We start from the raw sequence: 13,892 nt of genomic DNA, 5'->3' as shown, positions 1-13,892 counted from the left end.
CAAGGTCCCAGCCTCCCAGGTATATCCGTGATCAAATGCCAGCTTACCACACACAAAGGTTGAGGGTTCGGTTGTGTAATCAACTGAAAATGAGATTTCTTTACCTACCTACAATCTACCAAGGTGTACCTTGTCAGCCTAGTTAGCTTAGTTGGTAGTGCGTCTGCCTTGTAAGCGCTATGCCGCGGGTTCTATTCCTGCCCGTCCCGTTCAGTTTTTCATTTTGGGGCGTTTTGTCCCGAATTTCCGTTTTTGTCCCAGAAAAAATTCGGGACGCGATTTTTAACTTTAAAATTAGGTACACCTCTATAAATCAGAATTTGTTCTTAACTTGTTTAAATTTGTCATGCTTTCATCAGTTTGCTCTTCCACTTTGCTAACATTCACACTTTTCTTCTAGGATGTACGGTAATCCCGTAACGGTCGATCCCGTTTTCGGGATATGCCGCTATTATAGTAAAATCCTAAATAATAATAAAAAAAGTCCAATATATCGAATTATATGTTTTCACTTTTCAGGTATGCTGATTTCAAAGAAATGGTAATTTTTGCAATTCAAGAAGCCATATCTAATATGAACAAGATGGGCAGACGTTGAACATTTGAACTTCGAACTTCTTACTAATTCTTACCAGAGAATAAAGGGTAAAGCCTGGTCTCTAAGTGACAATTAATTGTTAAAGAGACAAAAGGTAAAACCCAAATAAAATATGTAATATATATTATGAAAATCAAATTTTTAGTGTCTTTTTTTCAGAAGTATATTATGAAAATATGGCACTTGCCTCTGTAGATTTTTAAAATAATTACATAATCGTGTCAAATCCACTGTCATATTATTATGAAAATATGGCACTTGCCTCTGTAGATTTTTAAAATAATTACATAATCGTGTCAAATCCACTGTCATATTTTTTTTTTTTTTAATTCTAATGAACAATTTTTACAATGAGTGCTGCAAAGAGAATTAGGATAGCATCGGTTGATTCGACTTCAGTTCATCCAAGACAACTTGATTGGAACAAATGCTGTTTATGCCAGTTGGACACAAATGAAGAGCTAACATCACCCACAAATAACAAGGATAAGAAGAGGGTTGATGAAAGTTATAAATCATTATCAGAAACGTTGATGGCTTTGAAATATTACGATGATCTTCCTCCAAATCTTGACCTAGATCTTCTTAACGAAGGGCAAGGTTTAAAAGCTACCCTCTTATCACGCAATGCTATGTGGCACAGATCATGTAGGCTTAGATTCACATCAACTAGAATACGCCGTTTGGAAAAGAGAAAATCCAGTTTGCCAGCCCCACCCAGCCCACCCCCCGCACCACAGATAAGCACAACGTTCACAAGATCTTCATCAACAACTCCTAAAGATCTCAAACAATATGTGTGTTTTCTTTGCACTAAAACTGATGTAGCAGAAAAACTAACCAATGTCATGACACTTGAAGCAGCAGATACAATGAGAAAATGGGCTTGGGAACTTAAAAAATTTGAATTGGCAGGACTCTTACAAGGAGATCTCATTGCTTTGGAAGGAAAATACCACAAATTGTGTCATACCCAATTGTTCAACGAATATATGCGAAGTTTAACTGCAAAGAGCAAGCCTACAACTCAGAATGTGGCCGAAAGTGAACATTTATGCTCGGTTATGGCTTTCGAGTACATAGCCCAACTCATCAGGGATAAGCTACACAGTAACGGTGCACAGTATGTGTTTAAAATGCCGTCTCTTATATCAGCATACAAAAGAAATCTAGAAATTTTGTTGGGAAGGGAAGCGTCGTCTCAAGAAGTTCACTCAACTCGACTTCGGCAAAGAATTTTATGTACATTTCCTCAGCTTCAAGCTCATAAATCTGGTAGAGAATATATTCTTGTCCAAACTGGTACAAATGTTCATCAAGACTTTATCTCGGAAGTTGAAGATGTAACAGACGGTGATGCGGCATCGTATTTCAAACTCACCAGAAGTTTAAGGCGTGAGATTGCTAAAGTGAGCTGCTCTTTCTCTGGAAGTTTTGAAGGTGAATGCCAAGAAGCTTCTGTGCCCCCAGTTTTGATTGCTGTTCTTAATCTACTTCTTTATGGTTCTACAAACAACCAGACTGATACAAAGCAGCCAGTCTTAACAATTGCTCAACTTCTGATTCTCAACTTTCGAGTCCGTGTACGAGATAGTCGTAATAGCCGAACAAGAAGAGAACAAGGAGCTCCCCTTCCTATGTATTTGGCTTTATCGGCCTATTCTAATAACCGAAGTTCAAAGTCAGTTGATGACATGCACCAGCTTGGTTTATCCATTTCTTACAAAAGGCTCCATAAAACAATATCTGGTCTTTGTCAATTACAATCGGAACGAGCTAAAGAGGAAGGACTTGTATGTCCTAGTAACTTGAAGAAAGATTTGTTCACCATTGGAGCCTATGACAATATCGATCACAACCCAACAAGTACTACTTCTAAGGAATCATTTCATGGGACGAGCATATCGATTTTTCAGTGTCGTGCTGAAAATAACTTGGGAACAAAAAGAGAGTTCCACAGTACATTCAACGATGTAGATCTAGGAAGTACTCGTATTCCGGAGCTTCTTTATAGTTTCAGCACTGTGAAGCCAAAGTTTTTGCATAATAAGAACCCTCCTCTACCAAAGTGCACAGAAGAACTGGCCAATGATTTAACTAAGGGTTTAACAATGGATTCTGTGTATACAAAGGAATTACACTGGTTGAAGCATGCTGATGAGATAGTCAACACTGAGACTAATGGTTCAGAATGTTTAGATGTGATTCCGGACAACAACAATCAATCCCTTGATGTATCCTGGGCAGCGTTCCATGCTTCTCGTCACCATGGTTCCATTGTTGAAGATATACAAGCTCTCTTACCGTTATTCTATGAATCGTCTTCATCAATATCTATGATTTGTCATGGTATGAACATAATAAAGTCTACAACATCATTCCTGAACCCAGGCCAGATTCCTGTAATGGCTGTTGATCAACCTCTCTTTGCCTTGTGTAAGATCATTCAATGGAACTGGCCAGAGTTGTATGGTGAAAACAAATTTGTTGTCATCTTTGGACATTTTCATGTCGAGCAAGGATTCTTGAAAGTGTTGGGAAAACTTCTAGATAACTCTGGATGGTCTACCCTTGTAGCTAAGTCAGGCATATCGTCGGAGTCAACAGTGGACAGTATACTCAAGGTTACTCATGTTAAAAAAGCTAGAATGTTTCACGAATTTACTGCTCTAACACTATATAGCCTTCTAAATGAAGCCTACAATTCAAACTCTCCACAAGTAACATTAGAAGAATGGGTTAAAGAACAATGTGTGAAGGTTCCCACCTTCCAATTTTGGATGATTATCCTAAATCTAGAAACCCTCCTTCTAAGTTTCGTACGATCTCTAAGAGAAAGAAATTACACTTTGTTCAAGGAATGTTTGAAGTTGATGTTGCCATGGTTTTTCTTGATGGATCACATTCACTATGCGAGGTGGCTCAGTGTTCATCTTAAAGACTTAGAAGAGCTACCCATACATTCACCAGATACGCATGCTGAGTTTTCAAGAGGAAATTTTGCTATACAAAAGTCTTGCAATCCATTTTCTGCTATTGCAGTAGATCAAGCCCATGAACAGCACAACAAGAATATCAAGGGCGATGGTGGAACAGTTGGGCTTTTTAATGATCCAGCCGCTTTACACAAGTGGGCTATTGCAGGACCGGAAATCCAGCGTCTGATCAATGAATTCAAATCACAAGAAAATGGACATCAGTCGAAAACCCATAGACACCTACATCACGAACAATACCCTGCATTTCAAAATGAATTTATGAGTAATGTAAATAAGCTCAAAGATACTTTTACGGCTGCTGGAAATCCTTTCCAAGAGACTTCAGATGAACTGATATCTCTAGATTCCCGTGTTGTTTCTGACGAAGAATGTGTAAAGATGCTGAGAGATTCTGAGGCACGAGGGATTCTACTTTACAAAACTTTTGTAAGTGAAAGACTAAGTGAAGGATCGAAAACCAACATATTTGCCCCGCTTAAAAGTAACAAAATTCGTATATTCAATCAAATGAAGAAGAAAAGAAACACTGACAAAGAAATGGTACACAGTTTACAAAATGACGTACATTTATTTCAAAGATGTTTAACTGTGAGCATGAATAGAAAATTAGACATGGAGAATTTTTTCAAACACGAAAACAGTACGTATCCACCAAGTTTATCTTCCAATGGACATTTGCGACATGCATTGGGAAAGGCAGATATTCTTCAACCACTTGAAAAACTGATGAATCTTGAACGGAATACATTTTCAGACAGATGCGACGTTGTGGTATGTGATGGCGCAGCTTTGATTCACGCAACACCTCCACGCAATTCTAGAACTTTTGAAGGTTATTGTTCCCAAGAATTTCAACGTACTATCATGGGAATGATTGAATCGTGCTCCGCAGATAGAATTGACGTGGTCTGGGATTTGTATTTCCCAGACAGCTTAAAGAACAGTCTGCGCGAAGTCAGAGGTAAGAGTCAACGACTCCAAGTGACTCCTAACTCACCAGTACCCCGAAACTGGAGTGAGTTTCTAAAAAACAACCACAACAAGGAGGAACTCTTTTCCCTCCTGGGAAAGTATCTGATTGAAAATGTCAAAAACGTCAGGGTCGTGACCAACATTGGAACAAAGTATGCAAGTTCCGAATCAAATACATCTTTTCTAGAAGGACTGGACTGCAGTGCTTTCGAAGAAGCAGACGGAAGAATAATACTCCATATCAGAGATGCCGTGTTACAAGGAGCAAAGAAAGTTCTCGTTAGAACTGTTGACACTGACGTGGCTGTTCTGGCTATTTCATTCTACTTTGAATTGAAAAATTACGGTCTTGAGGAACTGTTTGTATCACTCAACTATGGGAAAAAACAACGTTTTTTTGCAGCACACGAAATTGCTGTCAACCTCGGAACAGAAAAATCTGTTGCTCTGAGAGGGTTTCACGCCTTCTCGGGCTGTGACACCGTTTCTACTTTTGCATTCCATGGGAAACAGACGGCTTGGAAAACATGGAATAGCTGTGATTACGTGACTTCTGCATTTGTTGCCATATCAAAGCCACTTCCCGAGCTCGGAGACGAGCTTTTACAAGATTTAGAACAGTTTGTGGTTTACATGTACAGTAAGTCCTCTACAGGAATGACTTTGGACAAAACACGACAACACCTCTCTCAGTACGAAGAAAAGCCGTTTGACAGACTTCCTCCTACCTCAGAAGCACTTCGACAGCATGCGTTGAGAGCTGCGTATCAGGGTGGACATATTTGGGGACAATGCATGGACCCGTTGGCGGAAATACCATCTCCCGATGGTTGGGGATGGATCAAAGAGGACTCAGAGTGGGTGGCAAATTGGACATGTCTTCCCACAATATGGAAAGGTTGCCGTGACCTTGTGAAATGCAAGTGTAAGACAGGATGTTCTTCGACTTCCAACTGTAGCTGCAAGCGCTCCAATGTTGATTGTGTCCCAGTGTTATGCTCGAACTGCAACGGATGCAGCAACATGAGCCAGTAAGTTTTTTTTAACCACTTTGTATTGCACTTTAGCAGAAATCTTTGTGCAGTTCAAGATGTGTTTTGTTCTTTTTTTAATGAATCAATTGGGTGCTGGCGCAATAAATGGAAGATGTATTTAAATCTCCCATACAAAGGGTCGAAATCACTCACTACCTAGGTACCTGAGCGGTGTAAAAATAATAATTTCGTCTGATATTTCTGTTCACAGGTTGACATTGGAAGATGAGGAATAGAGCTAAACTCCCTAGCAAGAAGTAGAATGAAATATCGATCGTTCTATCAATTATGTTCAATCTTTTTCGATGTTTTTTGTTAGGAGTGAACATTTATTTTCATTTACTGTAGGAATTTTTCATTTCGCTGTACTTTGTTTTTCTTAGCAAAAATATACCTACAGGTAAGAAAGGAAATTTTGTCTGTTTGTAATTTACTGTTTTCATTTAGCCGCCATCTTGTTCATCTGTAATATGGCTTCCTAAATCGCCAAAATATCCATTTTTTTGAAAGTAGCACACCTGAAAACATGGAATTCAATATGTTATTCCAATATATTGGACTTTTTTTTAGGATTTCCCTATAGTAGCGGCATATCCCGAAAACGGGATCGACCGTTACGGGATTACGGTACATCCTAGAAGAAAAGTGTAAATGTATAAAATGTAGGAAATAAAAATACAAACAACTTTCTAATTTATTGTTTCTAGAAAAAAATTACCGGTAACGAGATATTGTGAGAAAACCTCTTTTTTGGCCGCCATATTGGAAAAATCATTACGGTACGGGATTACGGTACATCCTAGAAAAAAAGTGTAAAAATATAAAATGTAAAAAACATAAAAAATACAAAACAACTTTTTAATTCATTGTTCTTCGAAAAAAATTACTGGGAACGCGATATTGTGAGAAAATCTCTTTTTGGCCGCCATATTGGAAAAAATCATACGGTACGGGATTACGGTACGACATACCTGAGAAAAGTGTTAATGCTAATCTGGAATGTAGAAAATAAAAAAGACAAACGAACTTTGCCTAATTTATTGTTATTAGAAATTTTTATCGGAAACGAGACTATTCTCAAAAAACCCCCTCCTTTTTTAGCCGGCCATTTTGAAAAAAAGGCGCCGCATTTTGTTCGTATAGCATGTTCTTCGGTGTCACCCCCTTCCTAAAAAGTTTTATATCGGTCAAACCAAATGGAAGGTCCATTGCCAAATCTTGGTTGCTTTCCTGACGAAATCCAGCTTTTTTGACGTTAGGCCACCGACTATAGGTGAAAGAGAGCAGAGGAAATGGCAATTGAAGAATGCTAACTTCAATTCACTCGAGCAACCGAACGGTAAGATGAAAAACAACTCATCTCACAATCCAAATCACTCGATTACTGAACGTTAGGTAAAAACACTACCACATACTATCTTAAACAATAACAATCAATATATACAAATAAGTACACAACATCAGGTAGAGGCGAAAATACATTTCACATTCAAAAATAAATTCCCAGCCAGCCTAGTTAGCTTGAAAAAAAAAAATAGATATAAACAAGGATAGTTGATTTTTTATTTATTTATTATTTTTTTTTTTAAGACGACTTTGATAGAGGAACGGTACGATAACGCTACTTACTCGTCCCGAAATCGAAAGAGAGAATGGAGAACAGGATAGGAGGAAAGCCAGCCGTTCCGAGAACGACCATTATCCCATCCACACGATAAAATCCTGCCCGGGCCGGGAATCGAACCGCCCTAGCGCTTACAATGCAGACGCGCTACCAACCAAGCTAACTAGGCTGGCAGGACAGCTTGAAATAAAGTAACAGGGTCGACTTACCTCCATCCCAGATTCCTCCAGCACAGATCTCAAAGAATGTGCACAGCCTCGACTGGCCTGTAGTCTTGCCTCCCACAGGGTCCTGCAAACCAAAAGACAAAAACAGTATTTGAAAATAATAATATAATAATAATAATAATAATAATAATAATAATATAATAATAATCATAATAATAATACATATAAGAATAAGTTGCACTGAACTGGCTATAAAATTCGTTTCAAGTCTGTGATATTTTTTAGTTCATAAAATTAAGCCGGCAACTGATGTATGACAGAGAGAGATCTTGACCTTTAGGTCGAGTTTTACCAAAGTGGATTGTCTTAGGATGAGATCAGGTCGAGGGCTGACTGTGAGTGAGGTACTGGTTAGGTATGTATGAATAGAAGAAATCCTCGTTTCATCTCTCAATCCCGAATGGAGGGAGTCGCAATTGGGAAAATATTATTAATAAAAGGTCGATTCCTACGTAAAAAGTTGTGAAAAATCCAAATCTGAGGTCAAAACTCGGAAAAAGTAACTTCAAAAGGTCGAAAATTTAATTTTTAATTGCCGTTCTAATGAAAAAGTTCGAAGAGTTGTGACGTCAAATTTCACGTCAAAATGCGCAGAAACGCTTGCGCACAAACAAACGAAGCGAGAGTCATGAATTATGACGTCATCACCTACGGGAGCGTATGCCATGACGTCAAAGTTTACGATTTACCGGTATTTTTTAAATCGGAAAAGTCGTAAGAAAAGAAAAATTCCGTTGGTCCTCATTTTTCCTGCTCTATGACTTTGAAACATCACCCAAGTAAGCGCAACTGATCTATTGATAAACCCCAGTCTTCTGTTCAGACCGTCTGAGAGACTACAATTCAGACGCTTTTTCCGCTTCACACGCTCCGACAGTCCAGGTCAGTCAGACAGGGTGAGTGGCCGGCATAATCAAGGTCTCATAAATGGTGTTAAACCAAAAGCAAGTCCAACTTGAAACTAGTCAGACAAGTGGTTCTGGCTAGGTTAGGTAGTGGCTGCCTAGTCTACTCTCTTAAGCCCAGTCCATACTTGTGTTGAAAATGTCAGACGACAATTGCTGTACTTTGGAAATGACAGAAAATTGCTACCTTTAGGACACTGAAACGATTTCACCTAGAGATTGATTGTATTTTCATTTAGAAGAAGGGAAATTGTTTCAGATTCCACAAGAAACATCCGCGTAATGGTTCCTAAATGGTAGGAAACTGTGGGTGGCCTATTGGGAAACAGTTTCAAGGAAACAAGAACATTAACAACAGTGTAAACTAAAAAAAAAAGCGTGTGGGTAGTCCAAAATTTCTAAAGGTGTACTGGTTGAGACACTCGTCTGGTAAACAGGAGGGTCTGGGTTCAATCCCAGCCAAGGTCGCGACTTTGAATGTCATAGCCCCTTTCAAATGCTTTATTTATTATATCGGTTTTTTGGTCAGCTCTATTTTGATTTATAACCAATAAAGAGTCTAAATAAATAAATAAACAAAATATGGACTGGGCTTTATTGATTTATTGATATCACTACGAGAAGCCAATATCGGAATTTTAAATTCAAATGAATCAAGCACACTACCTACATGATTTATCAACAAAGCCTTGGAGAATCCTAGAACTCGAGATAAGCGCACATTTTTCTGTACAACTTTGTGCTTGGATCAAGTCATGCCTTCGCATACAGGGTGGCTCAGAATATTTATGACCATTTCATTTTTATTTCAAAATTATGAGTAAGTAAGTAGGTAGATTTGCTCTTTGTACAAAAATCTGTTTTGTTCTGTTGAATTCTCATTTCAATGGAGGCATTAGCATACCTACATACTTTTCTTTAAATTTAAGGAAGATTTCTTTTTATTTACTTCCCTATAAATTATAAAATTATTCTGTGCCAAATACATTAGACCTTGTTTAGACTGCAGAAGCAAAGGGACTTTTCAATCTCATTCTGGCACTAAGTGTAAACAAGGTATTTGCATGTATTCATACTGATCACAGATTACTGATGAGGGTAATTTTGTTCTGAGTTTTCCACGGAACATTACAAACTGATTTAGAAAAATGTCTCGGAAAAGACAGGTAGGTACCTACGTACACAGGTCGAACAAAATTATAAAGTACCTATCAAACTTGCTCTCCTATGAAAGGTAAGTTAGAGAATATGGTAGAAAAGAGCTTGCTCTATAACTGATGAACACAATGCATGCGGGATAACGGCTCAGTACCTATAGGCTCAAGCCCTTATCACACTGGCTGCATTGGCTCCGCTCTAACCGTCAGCTGGCTCAGCTCTGCGTAACACCGTGTATCTGTATCTGTATCATTGTATCAATCAGGCAAGTGGCCTGGAATATTCGACCAGTAGTTTCCAGGCAGTCTCCACCAACAGTCAGGCCTAAGGCCAGCCACTCACTATCAGGTGGACCTCACAGGTAACCTGATCAGGTCCACCAGTCAAGTCTACCTAATATCGTGTGTGCTCATCAGGTATAGGGTAGACCCGACAGGCGGAACTTTTCAGCCGTACCTGTCAGGTCTAAATGATAGTGTGCGTACTTACTCATGAGGTATCAGGTAGACCTGACAGGCGGACCTGATCAGTGCACCTGTGAGTGGATGGCTGGCCTAAGGCTAGCCATTCACATTCACAGGCTTGTCTTTTCTTCTCATGTCGAGGCCGAGGGAATGTCTGAGTTCTATGAATAGTACCGTCAACTTCGGGCAGGTCTAGTATTGTCAAGTTTGGGTAGGTTCTATACGAGCCTGCACACTCTGACTCTATAACTTACCTTGTCGACACGAATGATCGACACCATATAGGAACTGCAAGTTGTCCTGAGATCAGTATTCAACAGCAAAATGGGTACCACCACCGCACCGTATTCACATGTCAAAAATTATGTACAGCTTGGGCTAAACTGGATTAAAAGAATAGAAAATTAATTTATTCTTCTTATTTAGCCGCCATCTTGTCCATCTGTAATATAGCTTCTTAAATCGGCAAAATAACCACTTTTTTCAAGTCAGCATACCTGAAAACATACAATTCAATATATTATTTCAATATATTGGACAATTTTTAAGGATTTCCCTATAGTAGCAGCATATCCCAAAAACGGGATCGACCATTACGGGATAACGGTACATCCTAGGAGAAAAGTGTAAATGTATAAAATGTAGAAAACAAAAATACAAACAACTTTTTAATTCTTTGTTCTTCGAAAAAATTTACTGGGAACGCGATATTGTGAGAAAACCTCTTTTTGGCCGCCATATTGGAAAAATCATTACGGTACGGGATTACGGTACATCCTAGAGAAAAAGTGTAAATGTATGGAATGTAGAAAATAAAAAGACAAACAACTTTCTAATTTATTGTTATTAGAAAAAAGTTACTGGAAACGAGATATTCTCAAAAAACCCCTTTTTTTGGCCGCCATTTTGAAAAAAAGGCCGCCATTTTGTTCGTATACATGGTTTTCGGTGTCACCCCTTCCTAAAAGTTTTATATGGTCCAAATGAAGGTCCATGCCAAATTTGGTGCTTTCCTGACGAAATGCAGCTTTTTTGACGTTAGGCCACCGACTATAGTGAAAGAGAGCAGAGGAAATTGGCAATTAAATTAATTCAAATTCACTCGAGCACACGAACGGGTAGGTGAAAAAACTCATCTCACAGTAATATTATTTAGGTACCTACCTACTTAACAATAATAAATATAAATAAGTACAACATAGGTAGAGGTGAAAATACATTTCACATTCAAAATAAATTCCCGCCAGCCTAGTTAGCTTGAAAAAAAAATATAGATATAAACAGGATAGTTGATTTTTTATTTATTTATTTTTTTTTTTTTTAAGACGTTTGATAGAGGGAACGGTACGATAACTGTACTTATCGTCCCGAAATCGAAGAGAGAATGGAGACAGGATAGGAGAAAGCCAGCCGTTCCGAGAACGACCATTATCCCATCACGATAAAATCTACTAGCACTAGTTTACTAGTTACACCATTCTTAGACTCGAATCTATTTAGACCAAGAACAATGGATGGACTGAAGCCAAATGAACTTGCCATTAGTTTGTGTGTTGGAGAATTGACATAAAGGAACAACACAACATAAAGAATACACAGAGGAAAAAAATCTGAGGGCTAACTCAGACCATGCTTAGCTAGGAACCAAACCACTTACCTCCCGTTAAAACTAATCGGTAGCAAACTTTGCCTTCAGGCTTTGAACTATCGGCACTACTCATTGTGTTACTAAGGCAACAAATTAAAAATGAATAAGGAAAAAAAACAAACACTTACCTCCCGTTAAAACTAATCGGTAGCAAACTTTGCCTTCAGGCTTTGAACTATCGGCACTACTCATTGTGTTACTAAGGCGAAAAATTAAAAATGAATAAGGAAAAACACTAAAATTTCTTATAAACTAACTAAAATGCATCACAATAGCTCTGAATGAGGGAAGGAAATTTTTCAGCAAAAAGGCAGAGTACTAGAAGATAAAACTGTTCTAAGTTGATCTAAAAGATTCATGATGAAGAAATAACCGAGTTCTTATTTTCAGCGGACAGTCTGGTACCCACAAAAGACTTTTTACTTGAAAACCAAGAGAACATTGGATTTTTTGAGGAAAAAACGTGCAAAATTGAATTTTTCCAAGGGAAACTTCACTCCACACACAACTTGTCACCTTCACTGTTTCTGGAAAAGTGAAAAAACAAAAAAAAGGTAAACAAACAAAAATGAGAGGAAAAAATTTAGTTCCAATTTTCACCGCTAGCCGCGACAAGGCAGTCATTTAAGAACCGTTCGCACGAGTTCCGATTCAGGGGTTCCCAAAACAGCCGTCCATCTGAGAAATAACATGGGTCCTGTTCCACGGAAAAAATCGCATTGAACAATAATAATAATAATAAAAAACAGTTTTACGAACATTACGTACAATTTAAAACCGTAGGTAGTACACAAATTATATTTCTATTTTTTCACAAAGGGAAAAAGAATATTCAAGTAATGAAATTAAAAAATATAAAAATACCTACCTACTGAACCAACTCCCTGACTTGAATCAGGATCGTATCAGGATTAAATTGGGATCATGAACCCCATAATAAAATACTGATCCTACCCACATAAAATTGGGATAGAACCCAACACAGGATCGGATAATATTAATCCTACCCCGCTTTTATCGCAATTTCATCTGAATAGAAGACTGAAAATCTTTGGCAGTAGAGAATGAGTCTGTTTGAAAAAATGACTAGCTTATTCGATATAGGGATATGTGAATCCCGTGCCGACCAGACTGCTTGCCTCCAAAGAACTCTATGTTGTGTCAACTCCTCCCAGTCGTTCAGCCCCCACTACGCCATAAGAGCTGACTAAAGAAATCACTTACCAGCTGTCAAATTCCTCTCATAGCCCAGTCGTCTGGACACAGCCGCGACCATATCCTTGTACTCCCGCGACTGTTCAAACTTCTCCTGCTCCTCATAGGCTGCGGGATTATGATCCACTGTCTGTCGCCACTTGTCGCACGCCTTGTAGAAACGCAAGATTGGGTCCCGCTTTTGACTGGGCGGGAACCAAACCTCTGTCGCGTCCTCGCGACCGAAAACTCCTTCGGCAAACTGGAGGGCACTTTCTTGTGTGCGCTGTGTTTTGGTGTATTTGAACTGGAAGAGAGATTTTTTTATTTTTATTTATTATTATTATTACTGTTTTTTAGCTGAGTTGAAGTTACTGCATGGTTGGTCCAGCTGTAACGTGCTTGCTTGCCATGCAGAAGGTCCCAGGTTCGAATCCCACCATTGACAAAAATTTGTACTGGTATTTTGATTGCAAATATTTTCAAACGGTTACTTTCTGGTGTTCTTGTGTTGACCCAGCAAGAAAATGGGAAGTATTGTGTCTCTTCTCACTCAGCTGATAAGAGACATTCTACAGGATGAGCACTGGGCATGCTATTACACATACCAAATGAGTCTAGTGTTAGGAGTTGTATCATTGTTATGAAAAAAATAATAATAATATTAAAATAAAAATCTATCAAACTTACAAAGAAGGTCTCATTTTTGAACTTCTGATTCAACAGGGTAGGGAATCTATTCTTCAATCTCTGCCCCAAAGCAAGCAGCTCTCGCTGACCCTCCTTGGTAAGGGACTTCTCCAGATTGTCAACTCTCACACGAGGTGTCCATGATTTAAAACTTAATACATCGCACAGATTTGATTTGCCCAATGCATACTGATCAACAATATCTTTCTGAAGTGTTACGAGATGGTTTTGCATTTTATCAATAATTTTGTCACCTGGGAGTCGTGTACCGTGCCGTACAAGACCCCACAGCTTTGTCAATTCACAGCCTGAAAAAAAAATGAAAACTGGACTGCTATTTTTCTCATCAATTTATCTTGGGATTGAGAGAAACCTTAAA

At 38.5% G+C, this 13,892-nt stretch overlaps 2 protein-coding genes across 2 annotated transcripts; one reads left to right on the top strand and one right to left on the bottom strand.

Moving 5' to 3' along the window:
• The first annotated feature begins 864 nt into the window (after window positions 1–864).
• LOC103506659 lies at window positions 865–6,032 on the top strand. Its single transcript, XM_008471054.3, has 2 exons — window positions 865–5,600; window positions 5,815–6,032. Exons 1-2 carry the CDS (start codon window positions 949–951, stop codon window positions 5,837–5,839), a joined length of 4,677 nt encoding a protein of 1,558 aa, XP_008469276.2. The 5' UTR covers window positions 865–948; the 3' UTR covers window positions 5,840–6,032.
• Window positions 6,033–12,845: 6,813 nt separating this feature from the next.
• LOC103506667 (multiple inositol polyphosphate phosphatase 1-like) lies at window positions 12,846–13,747 on the bottom strand. Its single transcript, XM_008471059.1, has 2 exons — window positions 13,514–13,747; window positions 12,846–13,130 (listed from the first exon to the last, which is right to left on the bottom strand). The coding sequence occupies exons 1-2, from the start codon at window positions 13,745–13,747 to the stop codon at window positions 12,846–12,848; spliced, it is 519 nt and encodes a 172-aa protein (XP_008469281.1).
• Between the last annotated feature and the right edge of the window lie 145 nt (window positions 13,748–13,892).

Source organism: Diaphorina citri, unplaced genomic scaffold, assembly GCF_000475195.1.
Source record: "Diaphorina citri unplaced genomic scaffold, Diaci psyllid genome assembly version 1.1 scaffold253, whole genome shotgun sequence".
Lineage (NCBI taxonomy): Eukaryota > Metazoa > Arthropoda > Insecta > Hemiptera > Psyllidae > Diaphorina > Diaphorina citri.
The sequence above is the reverse complement of the archived record's forward strand: the minus strand, read 5'-3'. Positions and strand labels throughout refer to the sequence as shown.

Coding starts and splice junctions, on each gene's coding strand:
- LOC103506667 (XM_008471059.1), bottom strand. CDS start 13,747: ATGCAAAACCATCTCGTAACACTTCAGAAAGATATTGTTGATCAGTAT. Junction 13,131..13,513: donor TCAAAAATGAGACCTTCTTT/GTAAGTTTGATA, acceptor TCTCTCTTCCAG/TTCAAATACACCAAAACACA.
- LOC103506659 (XM_008471054.3), top strand. CDS start 949: ATGAGTGCTGCAAAGAGAATTAGGATAGCATCGGTTGATTCGACTTCA. Junction 5,601..5,814: donor GGATGCAGCAACATGAGCCA/GTAAGTTTTTTT, acceptor TTCTGTTCACAG/GTTGACATTGGAAGATGAGG.